We start from the raw sequence: 24,105 nt of genomic DNA, 5'->3' as shown, positions 1-24,105 counted from the left end.
ATCTTAAAAAAAAAAAAAAAAAAAGGACACCTGACAGTATATGTTACTGAACCTGGTTAAAACTTCTTTTTATAAACTTTTACGATTTGGTGGGCTGATGTGGGGATTCATTCCTCTTGTTGCCACCCAAGGAAGACTTTCATGTGTGTTCCCTTTGTTTATCAAACTGCTGCCTACCAGCGGTCAATGCCTCAAGCTTTAAGGTAATTAGTGTGTCACAAAACTTGGTGTGGAAGTAAGATGGGCTAATGGGAGAAAGCTCCATGTCTTCTAAAACTGTTTATAATACCAAAGGCTCAACACAGGATGGTATGAATACTCAAAAAAAAATTATTAAAATCAAAAAAGATGATAAAACCCTCAGTGTGTATTTCAGTTAAGCCTAAAAAAAACCATTAAAAATTTAAGAATATAATACTTTGATATTGTATATCCCAATTATTTGTTTACCTGAGTTAAGATTTATTAAACATTCTGATTATACAATTAATAAATTTTAGATAGTGGACTTTCTTGATTATTGATCTTTGGTTTTATGTTCTGTAACTCTGAAATAGTGGATTTATTCTCCTTGCATTTTCATGGCCAACACACACAGAGTAAAAATCATACTAAGTAAATTTTTAAAAAAATATTTTATGTATTTATTTGGCAGAGAGAGAGCACAATCAGGGGGAGCAGCAGGCAGAGAGAAAATCAGGGTCCCTGCTGAGCAAGGATCCTGATGCTGGGCTTGACTCCAGGACCCTGAGGTCATGACCCAAGCTGAAGGCAGATGTCTAACTGGCTGAGTCCCCCAGGCACCCAGGCATCTTCTATTTTTGTACTCACTTGGCTATTCCTTTAAAAAATAAAGCTTATTTTTTCTATTATTCTACCAAAAATATATTATCATTCTTTAACAGAAAGTTGTTGAAAATGTATTCCAAATTACCATAATATGTCTTAAAAAGGCAACAAGGAAATATGACTACCTCCCTGAAGCAACAAAAATCCAAGTTTTGACATCAAAAGGCAAATAGTCAAAAAGAGTAGAGTATTAAGTTGCACAATAAATACATTTCCACCAAAGATGACTCCCTTTAGTTTTGCCACTCAGTGGACAAATTTTAAGTGTACACCTAGACTCATAATTCTAGGAGAGAGAAAATCATTTTTAGTTCCAGGACACAGCATCCAATCAGTCCAAAACACAGAAGTTGGGAAGTCAGCTTGGTCCATGGATGGGTAAGTGACCTAAGTTGGCAAACTGGACTGACCAGAAGGACCTTTATAAAATGTTACGAGAAAAGGATTTCTTCTTTTCCTTCTACAGAATAATAAGGACTCTGGGGATATTTCAACTCTAAGAGGAAACAGCTTAAGGCTAAGGCTAAAAAACATCTTATTTCAAAGACATCTTTATTTGCCCCCCCAGTGATGCTTGTAAAAAGAAACAAAACAAACCATAACCACATGTCACCTAGTTCCCTGGAGTGGTATGCCTCTTCTTTCTCTCCCTGCACTCCCCAGTGGATGGGGGAGGTGTGGCCTCTCAGATTATAGCTGGGAAACTCCCACGGTTGTTTTTTTTGTTTTGTTGTTGTTGTTTTTGTTTTTTTTTTTTACCAACAGAAAGGTGATACTCCAAAAAAAGAAAACTATTGATGGATCTAAATACATTAAATTAAAATGTTTTTTCCCTCTATGTCAGAAAAATCAAATAGACAGGAAAGTCTGCAACATTAACTAGGGGCTAATATGCTTGCTGTTAAAAAGAATGCTTACAAATAAATATCTTAAGATATTTAAGAGTATAAATACATTATTTAAGATATCTTAAATATCTTAAGACTGCCCATTTAAGTAAAAATAAGTAAAGCATAAATAGGCATTTACCACAAAGGAAATATGATTGACCCACACTAAAAGTCAAATGAAGATAACATAAAATGTAGATTTTTCATCTAAAAAAATAACAAAATAATAATGATGATGATAAAAATCTAGAGAAAAGGAATTTTCAGAAGAATTGCAATTTTCATTTCTTAACTCTTTGTAAGGGCAATTTGACAAGAGACATCCAGGGTGTTAAGAGTCAATTTCCACTTTTGGAAATCTAACATGAAGACGTAAAGGTTGCTCATAATAGCTTTGTTGATTGCAAAACAAAAACAAAAACAGAATGAAACAAAAACCAAAAAGGTTATGATCTCAGTGATTAGGGAGCAAAAGGCAAGCTAAAGGCAAAGCACACGACTGCAGCACAAAAATTGCAAACCCCTCTGGGGGTGTGGGGTCAGAGAGGGTGGCCATATGTGTGACGTTCCTCAGGCACTCCTGGCTGCCTAAGAACAAAGGAAAGGAAAAAGCAAGTGGTTAACTGATAGAGATCACAGTCTCCATCAGTTTGCAACTGTCTTAATGATTTACCAAAAAAAAAAAAAAAAGCAATCTCCAGAAACCTATCGACTCAATTTTCTGGAGTCCTAACATCAACCTCCTCTCCATAGGACAGAAAAATCTTATATAATGAGTCACTCCTCACAACCCCAGTGCCGGTCTTTCTGCCCAGGAGTCCTGTCTCTGTGTTTTAATAAAGCCACCATTTTGTACAAAGTTGTCTTAAGAAAACTGTCTTGACCATGGGCTCCGAACTCTACCACTCCAAACCACATCATTCTGGCAGCCAACGTGGGGCTGAAACTTCTCATCTAGACTCTTAATTGCAGTGCAAACTTGGTGAGTAATTTTGCCTTTACTTTCATTTGAACCCTCATTTCAACCTGTCTTTTCATGTGTCCAAGTGGATGAGTTTTAAGTTCTGCTTTGGTGCTCAGCAGAGTCTGCTTCTGCTTCTCCCTCTGCCCCTCCCTCTGCTCATATACTTTCTCTCGTGCTCTCTCTCTCTCAAAAAAAAAAAAAAAAAAAGTTTGTACAGGAATTACCTTTACAAATAAAAGTGGACATATGGCCAATGTTTCCTGCCCACACTCTTGTTTTCTAATAATCCTTTTAACTTTTTTTTTTTTTTTAAAGATCTTATTTATTTATTTGACAGACAGAGATCACAAGTAGGCAGAGAGGCAGGCAGAAAGAGAGGAGGAAGCAGGCTCCCTGCCGAGCAGAGAGTCTGATTTGGGGCTCAATTCCAGGACCCTGGGATCATGACCTGAGCCGAAGGCAGAGGCTTTAGCCCACTGAACCACTCAGGCACCCCTAATCCTTTTAACTTTTAACCATAGTCTGATTTGGGACTAATAGCTTGTTTTCAGAATTTATCATTATTTCTTTGTAGATGATTCCTGTTCAAGATATGTATCAAATTAAGACACTGACAGATTGTCATTGTGGAATAAATGTACGTGCAATCAGATTGGTCAATTTTACCCAATAGGAATGTTTATATATCAAATACGTAATCGTATCAAATATGTAATCATTCTTAATAATCTCAGAAAGCTATGTGTCCTAACATTTAACTATAGTTTTTTTTTAAAATATTATATTTATTTGCAAGAGTGAGAGAGAGGGAAAAGAGAGCACGTTCTGGGGAGTAGGAAGGGGCAGAGGCAAAGGAAGAGGCAGACTCCCCACTGAGGAGGGAGCCCAATGTGGGGCCTGACCCCAGGACCCTGGGGTCATGACCTGATCTGAAGGCAGATGATTAACCAACTGAGCCACCCAGGAACCCTTAACCACAATTTCTTGTAGCTTTTTTTTTTTTTTTTTTAAAGATTTATTTATTTGAGAGAAAGGAAATCCCAAGCAGATTCGCTTCAGAGCTCAGAGCCCAACTCTGACCCAATCCTACCACTATGAAACCACGACCTGAGCCACAACCAAGGGTTGGATGCTTAACCAACTGAGCCACTCAGGCACTCAGGTACCCCTCTTACAGCTTTTATTGTCTTTTTCAAAGTATATAGTACAGGCAGGACCATCTAACTTGCTCTTCTCTCTTTTGATATCTTTTACTTAAATCCATTTTTATTTTTAAAATTTATTTATTTAGTAAAGATTTTATTTATTCGTTTGAGAGAGAGATTGAAAAAGAGCACACAAGCAGGGGGAGGGGCAGAGAGAAGCAGGCTTCCTGCTGAGTGGCATGCCAGATCCCAGAAACTGGAGATCATGGCCTGAATCAAAGTCAGATGCTTAACCGACTGAGCCACCTGGATGCCCCAAATTACTTCATCTTTCAAGAAAGACTGGGGCAAAAAATCAAAAGGCCAACAGTGACAAAAACTTTCACTATTCCTCTGCCAGTCATTGTCCTTCCACACCAAAGAACATCTGGAAAACATCCGCACATCCTTTGGTGTTTAAAAACTGATATAGCTGACCAAAGTCCATGTGGTTTCCTCTGGCTCCATTAACACTGAACACTTTTTCTTCAAAACTTGAAAATTTTCTTTGTCTTTCTATTTCGTCATTTGTACCATCAAAAGGAATGTCTTCTCGATGGCGAATTAAAATTCTCTTCCAGTTTAATTTTCTGAGTCTGAAAAGAAATTTTCAAAGTAGTCACACTGAAAATATGTTCTGTCTTCTAGAGCATTGAGAATAGAAGTTATAAAACAGACTTAGCAATGCCTTTTCCCAGAAGTAAAGATATTTACTTTTATGTCACAGGGATTAATTTTAATCAAATATGATGCTGGTCAGGATCCTATCCCTAAACTTATTCATTGCTACTGCCTCAAATCAGCATTTTACAAATGTGAAAACTGCTTTATCTCAAACTCCCAAAGGGACTTCTTAGAAACTCATTTAGGATGTCAGTACAGAAATGAGAAGATGAGAAACCCCTTTGTTTCACAAGGTATGCACAGCTTATCACATCACTAAGAATCCAATCCATGGAAATGAAGGGGATCGTAACATCTTGGACAAGGGCCCAAATAAACAGCTATTTACAGGACATCTTCTGTGTGCACCATGTCAGGGAAGGGGGTGATGCTGATCATATGTGAATTCTATTTTATCCATTGACTTGAGACTGAATCCCCCATAAGGTACAACACGAGGGACATACTAATTGCCAAATCTCTAGTATCTTGTTTACTAATAAAATTATTGACACAGCATACAACATTTGTGAAAGCAAACCTTGACCAGAATTCTTCACAGGCACTTTGTGGACCTTCCACACAAACAACACCAGGTTTCCCAGGCATGCTAAATCCTGATAGGGAAAGCTCCTTTGCCCACTCTAGAATATTCTTTCTTTTACACTTGTTGTAGATATGATGGCTATAGATCCACAGTCTTGTGAAAATCAGACCAACTGGATGGAATGTACTTCCTGGAGCAGGGGAAGGCATGGGGTCTCTGCTCATATAGCCAGAAGCATGTTCTCTAACCCACTCTGTGGCATTCAATATACAGACATCTCCAAGACAATTCTTTTGCAGGTATGCAGTCAGATCTGCGTTCAGCTGAGTCTGCTGGGATCTACTTAGTGATACTGATCTGATGGAAGAGATAAGGAATAAAAAATGAAGTCAATTTTCTCGGAACAGAGAACAGACTCAAGCCTTGCTTTTATTCTCAGGTTAATTTTAACGTCGATGTTGGCCAATTTCTGTCACATACCTGACAGTAATTTCAGGCAGAACTTCGGGGTATTGAAAGGGAAGAATACAGGCCAGAGAAAACATCACCTGATTAAAAAAAGAGAGAGAGAAGAAGAAAATGCCCTACGTGGTGTTTTAAGTCTTGACAGGCTTTCAGTTCTCCAAAAAGCAAAGTGAATTACCGTTGTTTCCTCGCATACATCCAGTTTCACATTGATAGTAAAGTAAACTTTCGAAGATCGTCCCTCCGACGTCCTCTTTTCAATACAATCTTTCAGTTCCGCTAAAGCCAGCTGGTCATTCACTATGAGCTCGTTCTCACCAGGGAACATACTGGCTAGGAGGTCTAACTCAGAGAGCTGAGCCTCTGCCTGTTCAATCTCAATCATTTTTGGATATCCGTAAATTTCTAAGGAGGTAAGAATAAGAGAGATAATTTGCAAATAGAACCTAGGGAAAACTCAATAGATCAATATAGGTCTTTATTGAAAGTGGGTTTGATTTCTTCATAAAATGTGAAATTTAAATGAGTGTTAATATACTAAGGATCCAAACTATGGATCATAAAGTGAAAGTCATAAAACTATAATAATAACCAGGTATCAAATTCCTCTGTATCTGGATAGTTGACCTGGAATCTTGAGCTATCACAATGAACAATTTCACTGAAGTAAACTAATTATATAGTCAAAAGCCATATCAGTGATATAGCCAGGAGAGAGGCTATGACTGGTTACTTTGAAAACCTAGAATGAACAGAATAAGTAAGAGAATTTTGTGGATGGCTAATATTTTTCTCTTAATGTTAGTGTTTATTTGTTTATAAAAAACAGAAGAATGTGAAGAAGAGAAAATATGCTAACAATCTCACAGCTCAAGTAACCTGTGTTGTATTAAAAGTACTAGGTTATAAAATTCAAGTGGTAGAAGGTTAAAAAATGAAGATATAGGGGCCCTTGGGTGGCTCAGTGGGCTAAAGCCTCTGCCTTCGGCTCAGGTCATGATCCCAGGGTCCTGGGATTGAGCCCCGCATCGGGCTCTCTGCTCAGCAGGGAGCCTGCTTCCCCCCACCCTCTGCCTACTTGTCATCTCTATCTGTCAAATAAATAAATAAAATCTTAAAAAAAAAAAATGAAGATATAGTTTCAGCTGGTGATCTCTTCCCCTACTTTCCTAAGTTTCCCATCCAAGTTGAAGAGTTTTGGTATTACAGTAATGTAAAATATTTTAGGCATTATACACATGCATAAATGGAAAATATATGGTGGTATAGTGTTTATGTATATGTAAAGAGTGAGATATATAATCAAAATGTATCTGCAGAGATCATATAAACATATCTTTTTTCCCTACTTCTTCCCTTCCAAATATATATCAAAGAACTATTCATTGTCAGTACATAGTGATTTATCTCATTCTTTCTAGTAGTTGACTGTCATACTGAATCATGTCAATAGGTCATAATTTACTGCATTCTTTGCCTACTGATGGGCACCTGGGTTATTTACACACATTTGATATTATAAACATTTATTTAATAGACGTTTTTAATAAAAGCTCACTGAAATTTTTTAAAGATAGGTTTTTTTTAAAGTTTTTTAAGTTTTATTTACTTTTTTTAAAAAAAGATTTTATTTATTTATTTGACAAGTAGGCAGAGGGTGGGGGGAAGCAGGCTCCCTGCTGAGCAGAGAGCTTGATGCAGGGCTCGATCCTAGGACCCTGAGATCATGACCTGAGTTGAAGGCAGAGGCTTAACCCACTAAGCCACCCAGGCACCCCTATGATACATGTTTTAAAATCTTTGTCGGGGGCACCTGGCTGGCTCAGTAAGAAGAGCATGCAATTCCTGATCACAGGGTCACAAGTTCAAGCCCCACATTCGCTGTAGTGATTACTTTAAAAAAATAAAATAAAATAAAATCTTTTGTCAGATAATCCTGCCATCTCTGTCATCCTGACATTGGCATCTATTTTATTGTCTTTTTCATTTAGTTTGAGACTTTCTTTCTTTTTGGTATGATGATGATTTTTTAAATTTATTTAATCTGGACATTTTAGGTATTATAAGACTCTGAAAAATACTCAAATCTTCCATTTTAGCATACTTCTTCTGAAACCCTGCTTCAGAAGAGAGAAAAAGGGGAGCTTCTGCCTTGGAGGGGTGGAAGTGCCTCCTTATTGTTACGCATGTGGCCTCCACTAACAGTACATTGATGTGTCACTTTGTTAATGTTAGGTGTTGGTGAAAGTTGGACTCCCCACTAGACTTCTTGGACATCACTCCAGAAGGGTGAAGGTGGGATGTCTTGTTACTGCTGCATCAGAGGGGAAATACAGGCTCCCCAAGTGGTCTGACATGGATCTGACATGGGTTTGACACTAAACCCTGGTAAGGTCCTCATTCTCACCCAGCAGAGAGGAAAGTCCTAGATCCCTAATCACATTTTTTTTTATATACCATCCTGACAAGGAGTGGGCACTGAAGTGGTTATTACAGCTCAGAGAAAGTGGAATCTAGGTGCACTTTGCTGGTGTGGTAGGGAAGAGGCCACAGTGTTTTCTTTGGTATTCACCCGATGTAGCACGTTTATTATCTAAGTGATTTCCATCTTGCTCAGCTGCACATTTCTTGGTACTTTAGCTAGAGAGAGCAGGGTTTTTTTTAAGGCTTTTCAATTTGTTTGGTCTGTACCCTTGATATTTCTTGGTTGCTGCTTCTTTAATCAAGTCTCAGGTATTTGAAGCAAAAAAGAATAACCAAGGATGTCACCATTGTGTCCTTCCTTGGCTCCCAAGGTCCCCTGGTTTTTCTGCTTTCCTCTTCACTTTTCAGAGTCTTTGTGTTTGTTTTATAGTGTCCAGGATCTTTAGTTGTACTTAGCTGGACAAATCAGGAAAAATACATCTACTCTGTTCCAAAAGTGGAAGTCCCTCCTACACAATATTTTTAACTTACTAAATTAGTATGCATGTGCAAACACACACATACACACACAGATACACATATACACACAAAGATGGTTAACATCTAATAATTGTTATAGAAGAAAAACTTGGTATAAGGAAAGCTGATCTAATTCTGTGAAACTGATCTAAAGAAAAAATCAGACAGTATATAAAAAAGGTGTTTATAAGGATATTCATTGCTCATTATCTACAATAAAAAAATCAGACATGACCTAAACATTCAACAATAGATGAGTTAAATAAATATATATCTAAACGGAATATTATGAGATCATTAAAAAGTACATATTAACATGGATATTCATGATACAATAGTTACCTTAAAAAAGTAGATTGTAAAAGGACATAAATAGGTATGATCATATTATTCATTGTTATATCATTATACACACTTGAAAAAAGTCAGAAAGAGAATTCACCAAATTAGTTTGTTAAATGTGGGTAGAAGGAAGAAAGGAAGGACTGACTAATTTATACGCTTCTTTATTGTTTGAAGTTTTAGGATTACTATAGAGTGTTTCTGAAATCAGGAAAAAAGGAGTTACACATCTGAAAAGAAAAACAGAGCTCAGTCCCATTGCTCCAAAGGAAACATGTCTTACCTTCTCAGAGAGAATTTACTCTGTGGAATCAAACACTATTATCTTGGTTAATGGCGTCTTCATAGAATTCTTTCTCATCTTTGGGTAAATGTTTATTGAGTAAATACTGTATGTAGAGCTTCATGCTTCATTCCTTCGCGGAGCTTCCTAATTAGTTTAAGGATCAGGACTTATTACCTAGTAAGATATAGAACGATGCAGATAAAAAAGGCTAAATGTGTTAAATGGCTAGTATAGGCATTATTGTGGGGATTAAGAGGAGTACATGTCAATGAAATGGGCTATCAGGAAAGAGTTAAGGAAGGAGACAGGATCTGAGTTGGATCTTTCTCCAAAAAAAATTTTTTTAAAGTTTTATTTAAGTAATCTCTACACCCAATGTGGGTCTCAAACTCATGACCCTAAGATCAACAGTTACATGCTTTCCCAATTGAGCCAGCCAGGTGACCCTGAGTTGAGCCCTAAATATAGGCTAAGACTTAGACAAGTGGAGAAGGAAGCATAGTGGTGACAGAAGAAAGGTCTGTAAGGCAGGAAAGCACCTGAAAAATAGTGTAGACCTGAACCTGTCCCTTCCTCACAATCCTGACTACAGAGGCCTAATTCAGGGGCTCATTATTTGGACCATTTTCTTTTCTGCTAGTTACTTATTTGTCCCCTAAACACATTCTTGGTCCTTCTTTTCCTTGCTCTAGACTCTAAAAAACTGACCTCTGTAGCCTATACCACCCCACTCTTTTTTCTTGTGGTTAGTTTCAGCTAATGCTCTGGCAGGAAAGGAGAGGATGGGAGGAGAAAGAAGCCAGGGTATTTCTTCACTACATCTTTCCTGTTTTGGTGGGATTCTGACAATGGTCGTGACTCCTAAAGACCATAGCTTTTGTGGGCCGCCCTTCTTCCTCAGCTCCAGCAAATCTTCCAGGCCTAGGGGCAATAATGCACCTCTGTCAACAGTCCCTTCATTATGCAATCTCTTCAAAATTTCAGAGTTGAGTGCATATCTATTTCCTTCTAGAACCGTGACTCCTCTTACCTGGACATTGCCTCCATCAACTCATGCTCCATATTGTCATTACACATATTGTATGCAGTGTCTAAAAGAGGTCTATAAAGACATGCAAGAGGGCACCAACTATTTATTAGGAATATGTTCTCATAATCCGTGATTGGGTAAGAATGTTGCAGTCTGAAAGGAGTTTGGGTGTGTTAGGTTTCCCTTAGTTGAAGGCAAACTAGCTGAAGACCCTGGCACAGCTACTTAGTGGAGTGAATTTATCCCAGTTCATGATCTGGCTGCTAGTTTCACAGATTGGTAGCCCAAAATGCCAACATATTTAGAGTGGACCCAGTTCACAAAGGCTGCCTTGGATGATTCATTATCAAGCCTTCTGAGAACATGTCCTCCCTTTATTACATCTTCTTTACTCCATCCAAATACAGTTGGATCATTTCTTTAATATTAGAAAATGGTATTTGGTCAACAATTTAGCAAGTTCACTGTATGGTAGTTTTAAAGAATAACAATTCTACTTAAATGGAAATGTATGTTAGTCACAAGTGACAGATCAATAACTGTATTAGGTCCTATCAAGAACACATTAAGGAGATGGGATCAGGAGGGAGGCAAACCATAAGAGACTCTTAATTTTACAAAACAAACTGAGAGTTGCTGGGGGGAGGGGGTCAGGAGAAGGTGGTGGGGTTATGGACATTGGGGAGGGTATGTGCTATGGTGAGTGCTGTGAAATGTGTAAACCTGGCGATTCACAGACCTGCACCCCTGGGGAAAAAAAATACATTAGATGTATATAAAAAATTAAAAAATTAATTAAAAAATAATTTTTAAAAAAGAACACATTAAGGACTATGAGAATGACTAAATGTGGTGGGGGTTGTTGATTTCATTACAATTAACTGGATAAGCAATCAGGAAAATAGGAAGCACTCTTACATGCATTGGCTGTCTCCACAGACCAGAGTATAAATCAATGCCAACACACCATTCCTAATCCCAGTGCTTTTTCAACTGAAGTCATTAAAACATTGTTTATCAAGGCATCAGTGCCATGCTGGGGAAAAAAATATTACACAGAGCACTTGTGTGCTCAAATAAGTTCTTGGATGCTGAATGACACAAAGTTTAACAGGTTTCTTCAGGGTAACAGCTGGCCATCCCATTGTCCTGACTAGTATTTATCTTAAACAAAAATAGCCCCATCTGGACAGTAAATTATATGGGCACACTTTTAGCATGTGGCTTCTCAAAGTCTTCATTGTTACATACCAATAGGGACTGTGAATTTCTAGGAAGTTTTAGTATGCTGAGTATCCCAAACCTATTTGACCCCAGATTTCTTCCCCCCAACTGAAGATTAGCTCTCTTCTACACAGAACAGATCAGGAATCCCTGCTTTGTCATCTAGTCATCCTAAGATAAATAGTTTAAATATTACCAATGCTACCCATCATCTCTGAGTTTTTTTAAAAAAAAACTGCTAGAGCTGCAAACACTTCTCCCTTCCTTAAACACAATGTTTTCTTTACTAACCAGTCACTTCATGTAATTTTATATCCTATTTTCATTTGACATCCTTAACATATATTTGCTCTGTTATTAAAAAGAAAATTCGGGGTGCCTGAGTGGCTCAGTTGGTTAAGCAACTGCCTTTGGCTCAGGTCATGATCCCAGAGTTCTGGAATGAAGTTCCACATTGGGCTACCAGCTCCACAGGGAGTCTGCTTCCTCCTCTGACCTTCTCTCCTCTCATGCTCTCTCTTTCTCTCAAATAAATAAATGAAATCTTTAAAAAAAAAATCCATGTAAGTATTCAAAGTCCCTGAACTCCTTGGAGTTCCATGAATATCTTTTCTAGTCTTTTATTTTTATTTTTTAAAGATTTTATTTATTTACTTGAGAGAGAGACAGTGAGAGAGAGCATGAATGAGGAGAAGGTCAGAGAGAGAAGCAGACTCCCCATGGAGCTGGGAGTCTGATGCGGGACTCGATTTCGGGACTCCAGGATCATGACTTGAGCCGAAGGCAGTCGTCCAACCAACTGAGCCACCCAGGCGTCCTCTTTTCTAGTCTTTTAAAGTTGAGGTTAGTTATTAGAGGTTATTAGATGGCGAGATGGTTATTAGAGAAAGTGAATTTATTTTGTATTTTTATCCTAGTGGTTTAAGTATGTACTCTGCTACTTAGACTGCCAACATGCACTTAACAACTGTGTGACCTTAGGCAGGTGGCTTAATTTCTCTGTGCCTCAGTCTCCCCATCTTTAAAATGGGGAGGATAGGGTCGCTGTGAGGACTAAATGATGGTGTGTGGAAGATGCTTTAAACAGTGCTTGGCAACAGAGTACTGTAAAAGTGGTTGCTGTTCTTATATTCATCCACAAATGTGTCTTGAGCACCTATTGTGTATCAAGCATTGTCCTTCACACTAAGACTCTAATAATGATCAAAAATCATAAAAAAAAATCTCAAAAATCACACACATAAAATGCCTTTTCCAAGCAAGAAGAACAGCAAGTTCAAAGGCCTTGTGGCAGGGAAGTGGTAGACCAGGTGCTGGAGCCGACTAAGCATGGGGCAAAATTTTAGGAGGCAAGGTTAGAGAGGAAATGTGGGGCAGTTTAAGTTAGGACTCAGAGGGCACGGCCAGGCTTTGGATTTTATTCTGTCCGATATGGAAGACCACCGCAGTGGTCTTACTTACCAGTAAGTTTCATCCAGAGACTTTACTTACTTATGAGACCAGTAAGTCTCATCCAGAGAATGAATCCAAGGCATTAAGAGACTGGAAGGATGGGTTTGGCATTTAGGTAGGGAAGATGGTGGACACCTGAAGCCTGATTTTAGAAATACTACGTAATGAAGTGTTATTAAGACATCTATCTCCTCAATAGAGATGTTCAGTAGACAGATGGATGTACAAGTATGCAATTTAGAGGTATATGGCTGGAGATGTAATTTTGGGAGTAACCAACATATATTTAAAGGCATGTTTGTTTTGTCACTTACTGAGTGAGTGAAGCTGGGAGAAAGTCCCACTGAATTTGGAGGTCTGGAAGATGAAACAGTGCCAGCAAACAAGTCTGGGGCCAAGCAACCTGGATGCGAACCACTGCGGGAACGATGCTACAGGTGTATCATTTACTTGTCCAACTTTTTTCGTAGATAAGATTTCAATGCAAAAACCAAACCAAAACAAAAACCCCGGAAGAGAATCTTCGGACTCAAGATTTCAGGGAAAGCTGTACGAATGTAGAATGAAAACTGAGTTTCCTAAGTGGAATCATTCTTTTCTCCTCGCAGATTCTTACTTGCAGCGGCTTCAGGCGGCACAAGCCCTGACACTGTGCTAGTCGCGGACCACTGCCGGAACCTTACGCACCGGCGCCGTCGCCCCTAACAACTGACTGGGGCGGGGGGGTGGTGGTGAGCGCGGGAAGGGAAGGTCCCGACGAATGCGGGCGGGGTCAGCAGCAGCCGGAGCCGGCTCTATCCAATGAGCAGTGTAGCGCGTGGGGCCGCGACGTCGCCGAGCTCCCGGAGGGGGCCACGGGCCTGGACCACGCGGGAAATCCTCGGTTCGGCTGGGCAGCGGTAGGCTGAAGACTCACCTGGGCCATGGACCCCCTGAGTGCGAAACCCTGGATTTTCTGGCTGCACGGACAGCTCAGGTCTCATCCAGCGGGAGCCTGGATGAGCGTTCCTCTGCTAGGCAATCCGAAGCCTACGCGGCCCAAGGGAAGTGAGACAACGTCCTCTTGGTTTGGCGCATGCGCACGCGGGGCCCTATGCCCCGGAAGCCCTTTGGTCCCGGCTGTTTGGTCCTGGCCGGTGCTCGGCGGCCGGAATTCCCGGCGATGCTATGTGCCTCTCAGTCGCAGAGTTCAAATTCCACTCTATTGGCATTTCTCAGCTGCTGCCACTGCCATGGAGAAGTATCAGACGGCACTGGTTCCCGGGTCAAGGAATGGTCCATTAAAGTAACGCTCCTCAAATACAAACATGGGTAGGAATCGTTCGGTTTTATGTAGCTTGGGATTAAGTATGTAAGAGTGTGGTTCCCTATTCTGCGTTTCTGCTATCTTCCCACACGACAGGGATTCTTCTGGCCCCCAAATAGCAAAGCGTTAGGGAGAAGTGAGCCTGGATGGTGGTGGTGATGACTTTAGGAAATACTGTGTTATTGCATAGAAATATGTCTCTGATAATAAAAGGACAGTTTGAAGGTGAATCCACCATAAAAGTAATTTAGATTTTTTTTCTTCACAAACTAAATATAGAGAATGCACTTTTTCTTTATGTTACATATTCATTTTAAAAATCTCGAGTTTTTTTGTGAACATATTTATTGGTATAAGGTATCAATAACTTGCACAACTTTTTTTTTTATGAAAATAAGATTAGTACATACATCTTCATAGCTGCATCTTTGAGATGCTGTTTTGTGGGCATTTTTCAATGTTATTACTCTTTTTTCTTCAACTTTAAAAACAGATTTTATTTATTTATTTGAGAGAGAAAAAGAGAGCACAAGGTGGGGGAGTGGCAGGCAGAGGGAGAAGCAGGCTTCCCGCCAAGCAGGGAGCTGGATGTGGGACTCAAGCTCAAGACCCTGGGATCATGACCCTAGCTGAAGCAGACACTTAACCAACTGAGCCACCCAAGCGCCCCCTTTTTCCCCAATTTTTATGAGACATTTCAAGCATGCAGTAAAGTTGAGATAATTTTACAGTAAAGTAGTGAAGAGACTCTCAAGGGAGGAAAGAAAGAAGGGGGTGATTTTGCTCCTCAGGGGACATTTGGTAATGTCTGAAGACATTTTCAATTGTCACAACTGGAACGGTGCTTCTGGCATCTAATGGATAGGGTCCAGGGAAGCTGCTTAACTTTCTTCAATGCTGAAGATATCCCCCTACAGCAAAGAATTTGCTGAGAAACTGATGTTGTCATGATTCTAGACACTATCGTAACCTTTTATTCTACCAGTTCTGTTTTATATTAATCCATTCATCCTAAACAGTCCATCTGTTTTGATGCATTTCAAAGCAATTGCACACATTGGCATACTTCTCCTTAAGTACTTCATTCTGAATAACATTAAGATTCAAATGTTTGATTTTTAATTTTGAGGTAAAAATGAAATTCACATCTTTAATGTATATTTGCTGAGTTTTGACAAATGCATACACCCGTGTGGCTTAAATCCTATTAAGATATAGGACATTACTACCATCCTAGAAGTTCCTTCATGCTCCTTCTCAGTCAGTCCCCACCCAAATCCCCAAGAGGCAACCACTTTTGATTTTTTCCTGCCATAATTAGTTGTGCCTGTTCATATCCATGGAATTACATAGTATGTACTTTTGTGTAAGTCTTCTTCCACTATAGTATTTTATTTTTTTTAGATTTTGTTTATTTGACAGACAGAGAACACAAGTAGGCAGACAGGCAGGCAGAGAGAGGGGGAAGCAGGCTCCCTGCTGAGCAGAGAGCAGGATTCCGGGCTCTATCCCAGGACCCTGGGATCATGACCTAAGCTGAAGGCAGAGGTTTTAAGCCACTGAGCCACCAGGCGCCCCTATCATATTTTACAGATGCATCCCTGTTCTTATGCCTTACAGTTTCTTTTTATTGCTTAGAATCCCATTTTATGAGTATACCACAGTTTTCCTATTATTTTGTTAAAAATGTGGGCTGTTTCTAGTTTCTGGCCATTATGAGTAAGGCTACTCTTGCAAACTTTTTCATTTCTAATGACTGTCCTTTAATAAGTATGTGGTAAGCATTTACTATGTTCCAGATATTTCTGAGTACTAGAGATAGCCATAACCAAGATAAACGAGATGTCCCATTTACATTTGTATGTTTCTGTGTATGTATGGGTGTGTGTGTGTGGGGGGGATATATAGGTAAATTTGAAAGAAAAATACTAGATAGTGGTAATTGCTGGGTAGTGACATAAAATAAAGTGATGGGAGTGATCAGGTGGTTCTATAACCTAGATTGCCCAATTTCTCTATGAGAAAGCGACTCTTAAGTTGTAAACAGAATTACAATAAAATAGCAACCACAGAAGATAGTGGCAGCAGCATTCTAGGCAGAGGAAGCAAGTGGTACAATGTCCCTAAGGCTGCGTTTGAGAATAGAAGAAGAAAAAAGCCTGTGTGCTGAGTGAAGAAAGTTAAAAAATTCTATCAGCGGTAAAGAGCAGAAGAGTCAAATGCAACTCTTGTTACTCTGGCCAGTTTGATAGGTCAGGATGCCACTTTCTTAATCTACTTTTCTCTGATTACTAATAAGATGAACATTTCTTCCTGTCTCTTATGACCAGTTGTCCTTTTATTGTGAATTACCTGTTCATATCCCCTGCCTATTTTTCTGCTGGCGCTTGCAGACCCCCCCCGCCCCCGCACCAAGCGATTGTTGTGTCTTCTGTAAAAGACTAAACTCCAGGGTAGCGAGCCGGTGTTCATTTAATTCACTGCACAGGAGGCGCGGCACTTACGTATTTTTAACAAACCCGTAGCAAATGTTTGAAAATTTTACCTTCCGTTGGCAAGGTTAAATTCAAGACAATTACGTACTGAGCATTTAGAAGGCGATTGGGCAGAATAAGGGGAACTGCGTGAAATGTAAATGTTACCGTCCTAGCCTGCCTTCAGATGTAACGTGAATAAGGAAACCCATCAAGGAGACTCCAATACTCTGACCACCACCAGGTGCTCATGCTTCCGAAGCATTTAAACCACTCCATAATTACACCAGAGTGAGGAAAACAGCCAGCCAGGTTCTTCCCCGTGGCTGTCCGAACTTCCGGAAGGAATTGCGCGCAAGCGCCGATGCAATAGCGTCAGCGCCGGAGGCTCCTGGGACTAAGCCGCCTCCCATAATGCCACGTACCGGAAGTTGTTGCTTTCTAGGGGTCAGTGTGGCTTGAGCTCTGTCGCTCTCTCCCCGTCACCGGGAGGAAGACAGAGCTGGCTGCCCAGCCCACAGGCTCATTAGGGGATGCAGTTATGGGCGCTGTCGCCGTGGGTGAGTTCTGCTCCCGCTGACGCGGAGTCACCGCTCGCATAACTTCCTGCGTTTTGAGAGCCCGAATTTCCTGCCTTGACCTGGTTCTCTTCTCGAAGGGTCCTCTTCCTTAAGCACGTTTACCCGGCCTCGGCCCGGTACCGCGTTCTCATTGGCTTCATGTCCTGTCAGTTCCAGGAGCTGGCCAATGAGTTGTCGGTGCTGGCGCCCCGATCGACCCCGGACCCGAAAGCTCCCCCGTGGGTGCTGAGCAGTTGAAGGGAAGGGGAGGTGTGGCGGGCGCCGCGCGGCCAGGAGCACCCTACAGGTGGGGTTTGCTGCCGCGTCCGTGTGGTGGATCGTAGGAAAGGCAGGATTTGTCATCTCAACGATTCAGTGACCCTAGGGTAGGTCAGATGTACGGCAAACTTGAAAGCCATATTTAAGATCTGCTGACAAAGTTTTATAAACGCTTCCATTTTTAATGGAATCGGGCAGGCATGGGAGGACTGGGAAGGGGAGGGAGCTGTATTACTATGCGAACCGGCAAGACCAGCTTGGATTTAAATTTTGTGTGGAGTCCTGTAAAGGGTAATTTGGTTGAGAAGCTGACTCTCATGTGAACTCACCTGAAAAACTTAATAGGTTTATTGATGTTTTATAGCTGATGGTACTTGATACTCTTTTTTCTAGGTTTATTTGATGCCCTTTATAGCGGCTAATGATTTATGGTAACGCTTTCCAAAGCTTTGAAGTGTCCTCTCACCGGAGTAGTTTACAGTTGTCAAGTTGGTCTTTGGTGTCTGGGCTACCGCAGTCCTCAAACCAGATTTGCTAATGCTGTCTTCACTACTGGAGACGTCTAAATTCTTTACCTTTTTGTTTTTCACCGGAACCTGTTTGCTTCATTCTTAGGTGTACCTACCTATGCACCTTATAATCGTCTTTTATATCTCAGGTACTATGCTCTTTTTCTGTTTCAGTGCAAGCAGTATTTCTTGGGAAGTATTTTTATATGTACTAACACTGTATTGGATGCTTTAGGCAATTCAGAAGCGATGCCTAAAACCATTTCTTTCTCCTAGAACTTTAGATTCCAGATAGAGAAATAACACGTGTCCAGGTCAAAGATTTAAGAAGCAGCCCATGGGATTAGGGGACAAAAGGAAAAGCACACGTTATAAAGGTTGGGAAACTTAAGTTGAGAGGTTTATTTATAGTAGAATGGTTGCCTAAGGCTTCATTGAAGTGAATATCTTGGAGAAATGGTAAGATTTTGCTAGAGGAGAGAACATCCTAGCTAGAAATCAAAGTCTTAGAGGTGGGGCCACAGTGTTTTGGAGAGACTGGTTTGACGGGAAGGCAGAGAGTGGTGGTCTTGGAACTGAAAAATCTGTGTTTTAATTCCATCTCAGCCACTCTGTGATCTTTGGTCATTTTGTTTCTGAGTTTTTTCCTTTAGCAAAACTCTCCATTTAAAGGGTTGTGTAAAATCAAATAATATAATGTTTATGAAATGGCATTGGAGATTAAAAAAAAAAAAAGTGGTATAAGTAAACTTTACTGGTTCTTTGCTGAGAAGTAATGAGAATCAGGATTACCAGAGTACTGAGGACAATTTTTAAGGGACTGTAAGTGCACAGGTCAGAAGCATAGATATGATGAAAATGGTATTATTAGATGTATCTGGTACTGGAATGCAGCACAGATTACAGGGAGTTGGATTGAGGCAAGAGCTTGGGTACTGTTTCCTCCCCCCCTTAAAATCTCTAATTCTAGAGAAGATGAATTATTTAACATGTTATTTTAGGGGGATGAAATGTATGTAAAAAGTACCCTAGTTTTATATATGCCTGTATACTTTGTGTTGTTTGTTGTTAGTTAATTCGTTTATTTTGTAAACATGGAACCGTGTTAAATTTTAGATGATCCTTGGAAAGTTTACCTATTACTAGATGTGGCACTTCATATAAACCTTTTTGAATTAACTAACTAAACAAGTAAGAGCTAAAAGAGGAATATTTCTAAGACCTTAGCCACGACAGGATAACAGCTAAGTATCAGAATTAATTGGGAAGTGTTTTCAAAACCTGTCTCCCAGGTCCTGCTTTCCACTTAATGTAATCAGAATTTTAATAAACATCCCAGGTAAAATAATTACTATAGTCATTCAGGTGATTTTGACACCACGTTATTTGAAGTGAAGTACAGATTTTCAGAATCATTATTATTTAAAGTTAGGTAGATCTGTATGTACTTTCAGCACTTTTAATCTATTCGAATTTTGAATTGTTAACTAAGGAGATGAAGGTTTGATGTGCAGCTAGATTTGTTATAGTCTTCCAAACTGATTTTGGCAGTAATATAATAATGTAAACAGTTGAGAATGCAGTTGTTATAAATTTTCAGTTAGCTAATACCCAGAGGGAATCCTGGTATGGAAAATGTGGAACAGTGGATCACTTTTTATATTTGGCTTTGAAATTTGTAAATTTTCTAACTCCCTTTAGTAGATTATCTTCAGAATTATTTCATATTTTTCTTGGAGAAATTATCAATTTGATTTGCATAGACTGCAAAGTTAAGAAAGATAGCTTAGGGGAACGTGATATTATTCTGTTTCAAAATGCCACCACCACTCCACATTCATGTAATGAAAAGTTGAATTCCTGGTAGTATAAAGTGCTGAGACTTAAAGATCTGTATAAGAAGACACAGATTCTTTCCTGACTCTTACACTTATTGCAAAACTCTTAATCTTACTAAGAATCAGTTTTCTAAGCTATGAAAAACAGGAGTAACACTTTCCTGTGTACTTCAGAATTCTTACTGAAAACTGGATGATATTTGTGAATGGTCTTTGTAAATTATAAAGTGTGATAGACGTAAAATATGTGGCTTAGTTACTATCGCCTAGAGAAATATAAAACATACTCTTTTTTTTTTTTTTTTTTGTCAAGCTAACTTTATCTTGTTTTCTAGATTGTTATTTTGTGTCAGTAAGTAATCCATAAAGTGCCAACATGGGAAAGAAACGGACAAAGGGAAAAACTGTTCCAATTGATGATTCTTCTGAATCTTTAGGTATATTTTACCAATTGAATCTTTAAAGTTATGTTTATATCCCTAAATGGACATATTTTAATATGTACAAATGGGATCAAAGTGTACATTATTGTTCTTTAATTTGCATTTTAACTTAATGTTTTTATTTACATGTCATTTAATCGTCTTGATGTTCTTAATGACATGATACTCCATTGATGTAAAGGACCATGGGAACATATTTCATAATTTGGTAATTCCCCAGTGTTAATACAAATTTAGGTAATCTTTAACTTTTCAGTGATATGAATGGAATGATAGTAAACATTTTTGTAGCTAAATCTCTTTGCACAACCAACTATCTTTTTAGTACAGATTTTACAAGTAGAATTGCAGAAATAAATGGCATAAATATTTTCAAGGCTCTTTTGCTTCCATAAAAATGCCCTTCAAATTTTTTTTACTAACAGGCCCCCTACCAGTGAAATAAAGAGCCCATTTCCCTTAACATTATCAACACTGGCTGGTATCATTTGTAAACATCTGCTGATTGTCTAGTTGAAAAGAGTATTTTCTTTTTTTAGTTTGTATTTCTTTAACTACCTGTTGAGATTTAGTAGTTTTTTATATGATCTCATTAGTTTTTATTTTCTCTGGGTGCAGGTTAAGTTCATTGTACAAAAGCTAAATGTGCCACTTGACTGGTTTCTGAACCTCTTGGGTCCCTGAAACAACTGAGGTGTTTTAGAGTGACTTGCAAAGCCCTTTACTGATCTGGTCCCAACAGGGTTTTCGGGCTCAGGTCCTGCTGTTTGTTTTTACACACGTGTGAGATGACAGTCTGAGGAGACAGTATGCACTTTGATATTTTATACCCTCATACTTTTGTTCATGGGATACGGCCTTTTCAGTTGTTCAGTCCCTGAGTTTATAGTTTAAAGTGTGAGCTTTGAGGTCAGGAAGACCTGAGTCCAAATTCTGGCATAGCCATTCTGTAGTTATGTGATCTTGTGCACTAAATCTTAGTTTTCGCATCTGTCAGTGGGGATAGTAGTGTCTTTCTTTTAGGGGGATGTGAGAATTAAATGAGATCATGTATGCAAAAACATTTAGCACAGTGTCAAATTCATAGTAAGTGCTTAATATCAGAAAACTTTCTCACTATAAATAAGACTGTACAGATGTTACCTAGTCTAGGTAACCTTCATTGATTTTAGCCCTTTGTGTACTGCTATAGCACATTTTGGAGATACTGTTTTTGTTTGTTTTAACATTTTGGAGATTCTTATACATTTATTTATTTATTTATCTGCTTCTGCCAGAATACTACTCAAAGAGAGGAACTGTGGCTTGGTCTTTTTTAGGTTTTCTGACCCCATCACAGTGCTGGGATTGCAATGGTTGTATTGTTGACTTAACAAAAGACCTCTTCATGAACCTTTTAAGATAAAGAGAATAATAATATGATAAAGGCCTTAATTGAAAGGAAACAGATAAATGAATTGAAGTGAATTTGGGAAGGTGATGTTTATACCTGGGACTTCAAAAAGCCAAAATTTAAAATTTGTATAGAATCTCTTTCTCACATCATCATAATATTCAAATGTCAAACAGAAATTTAAACTTTCAGATTATCTAACAGTTTGTTTATAAATTCATTTTTGAAGTTCAGATGAAGGGTAGGTTTTGAGTTTAACTTCAGAAAGCCATTTTTATCTCACATACTCCTTTATTATTTGTTTTAATAGAACCTATGTGCAGACACATTAGAAAAGGATTGGAACAAGGTAATTTGAAAAGGGCTTTATTGAATGTGGAATGGAATATTTGCCAAGATTGTAAGACGGACAATAAAGTAAAAGATAAATCTGAAGAAGAAACAGAAGAAAACCCTTCAATTTGGCTATGTCTTAAATGTGGGCATCAGGTATGCTTCGGTTTTGATCAATATGGGATTTTATAAAACTCTTTGAATTTATTTAGAAGGTGTTAGTAAAACCACAGTTTGGGTGAGTAGGCTGCCAGCTGGTTTAGGTCCTTTTTCCTGGAGAACAGATTGGGGACTGAGGTCTGTGTATATATGGTTTATTGGATAGTGTTCTCAAGTACCACAACCAGGAAGAGAGTTAGGGAGCCAAGATTAAGCAGAGGGAGAAGTTGAAGTGAGAGGCAGTACTATGGGGCCTCAGCTGATCCCATAATGAATTCTGGCCTTCAGAGGTGTCCTGAGCTGAGTGAAGGGGCCAGGCCTTTGTACTTGTGCATGGACTAAACACTGGCTGTGGGATGCTGCTGGGGTGGGGAACTGACCTTGGGCAAGGCAGCTTCGTTACACTGAGGATAATTCCTGGGGATGGATAGATTGAGCTGTGAGCTGTCAGTAGGCCACGTTCGTGGCAGCTGGGGGAGTGAGTACCTGGGTTTTGGCATGGATGGTATCTAGGGGCAGAACAGCTCACAGTATTGCCATGGTACCAAAGGTCAGGTCTCTCTGTTATTGGTGGCAAGTTAAGTTCCTATGTTAGGCTACTGGGCTGGGCGGCATTCCTGTCATGAAGCTTCAAGATGAGGCAGAGGACTTTTTTTTTTCTTTTTAATGGAATTTTTTTTTTTGAGATAATTATAGATTCATATACAGTATAAGAAGTAATATAGAGATATCCCTATATACATTGCCCCATTTCCCCCAGTGGAACTTTTTTTTTTTTTTAAAGATTTTATTTATTTGAGAGAGAGCAAGTGAGAGAGAAAGAGCATAAGCTGGTGGGAGCTGGGAGGAGCAGTGGGAGACGGAGAAGCAGACTCTGCTGTGCCAGGGGCTCGATGGGGGCTCAATCCCAGGGCCTTGGGATCATGCCCTGAGCCGAAGGCAGACCATCTGAGCCACCCAGGCACCCTCAAAGTGGAATATTTTATGAAACTATAGTATAATATCACAACCAGGATGTTAATATTGATACAGTCCATTCACTTTTAAGCAGTTCTTCCTAGTTTTACTTCTCATTTGTGTGTATGTATGTTGTGCATGTGCGATTGTGTGTATTAAGTTCTGTGTAGTTTTGTCACCTGTCTAGATTCATGTTTCCACCAGCACAGTCAAGATACCAAATACTGTCAAATTACACAGATCTCTTGTGTTGCCCATGCTCCTGCCCCCTTTTTAAAGTAGGCTAATGCAGGGCTTGAACTCCCAACCCTGAGACCAAGACATGAGCTGAGATGAAGAGGCGGACGCTCAACCAGCTGAGCCATCCAGGCACCCCATATGTTGCCCTTTTAAAATTACACCCACATCCCTACTGCCATCTCTCCCTCAAGCACCCCACAGCCACTCATCTGTTCCTTATTTCTAAAATTCTGTCATTTCAAAAATTTTATGTAAATGGAATCATACAGTATACAACATTTTTGGATTGGCTTTTTCACTTAGCATAATTGCCTTAAAAGTTACTAAATTGTGTATAGTTCTTTTTTATTACTGCGTAGTATTCCATGCTATAGATGTACCACAGTTTATTTATTCTTCTGTTGAAGGACATCTGGTCTGCTCTCATTCCATATTTGGTGATTACAAAGAAAGCTGCTATGAACATTTGTAAACAAATTTTTATAATTTCATTTTTTTGGAAAAATGTCTAAGAGTGCAATTACTGTTATGTACTAGTTGAATATCTAGTTTTTAAGAAACTGCCGAACTGTTTTCCAGAGTGTCCATTAATGTTTTATATTTCTACCTGCTCTGTATGAGTGATCAACTGTCTCTGCATTCTTGCTAGCATTCAGTATTGTCGCAGTTTATTTTTAACAGTTCTGATAGCAGAATAGTGCTATCTCATTGCAGTCAGACAATTTAAAAGTATTTGAATGTTGGGGCTTCCTGGGTGGCTCAGTTGGTTAAGCAC

The 24,105-nt window shown here is 39.2% G+C and overlaps 2 protein-coding genes across 26 annotated transcripts in view; one reads left to right on the top strand and one right to left on the bottom strand.

The window, feature by feature from the left end:
* Positions 1-3,966: 3,966 nt before the first annotated feature.
* Positions 3,967-13,943, bottom strand: RWDD2B (RWD domain containing 2B). Of its 5 annotated transcripts, none has more exons than XM_082705717.1 (7): positions 13,756-13,904; positions 9,131-9,307; positions 8,135-8,442; positions 5,741-5,967; positions 5,578-5,645; positions 5,092-5,454; positions 3,967-4,483 (listed from the first exon to the last, which is right to left on the bottom strand). In XM_082705717.1, exons 4-7 carry the CDS (start codon positions 5,945-5,947, stop codon positions 4,249-4,251), a joined length of 873 nt encoding a protein of 290 aa, XP_082561843.1. In that variant the 5' UTR covers positions 5,948-5,967; positions 8,135-8,442; positions 9,131-9,307; positions 13,756-13,904; the 3' UTR covers positions 3,967-4,248. The 5 variants fall into 5 exon arrangements, with proteins under 5 accessions (XP_082561843.1, XP_082561842.1, XP_082561840.1 ...); XM_082705716.1 differs by lacking the exon at positions 8,135-8,442 and adding an exon at positions 13,154-13,256 and having other exon boundaries at positions 13,756-13,900; XM_082705714.1 differs by having other exon boundaries at positions 13,154-13,887.
* A 79-nt stretch (positions 13,944-14,022) lies between these two features.
* The window catches only part of USP16 (ubiquitin specific peptidase 16), a 30,130-nt gene continuing 20,047 nt past the window's right edge, over positions 14,023-24,105 (top strand). For 2 of the 21 annotated variants that reach the window (XM_082703754.1, XM_082703753.1), the window contains exons 1-2: positions 14,023-14,150; positions 21,952-22,130. In XM_082703754.1, coding sequence (XP_082559880.1) covers positions 14,147-14,150; positions 21,952-22,130 — 183 coding nt within the window. In that variant the 5' untranslated portion in view covers positions 14,023-14,146. Of the gene's footprint in view, positions 14,151-16,821; positions 17,180-17,350; positions 17,566-18,073; positions 18,117-20,140; positions 20,243-21,951; positions 22,131-24,105 lie in introns of those variants that run through there. The other 19 variants (XM_082703752.1, XM_082703751.1, XM_082703759.1 and 16 more) reach the window with 16 other exon arrangements.

This window comes from Mustela nivalis (assembly GCF_964662115.1).
Source record: "Mustela nivalis genome assembly, chromosome: 1".
In the NCBI taxonomy this organism is placed as follows: Eukaryota; Metazoa; Chordata; class Mammalia; order Carnivora; family Mustelidae; genus Mustela; species Mustela nivalis.
The sequence above is the reverse complement of the archived record's forward strand: the minus strand, read 5'-3'. Positions and strand labels throughout refer to the sequence as shown.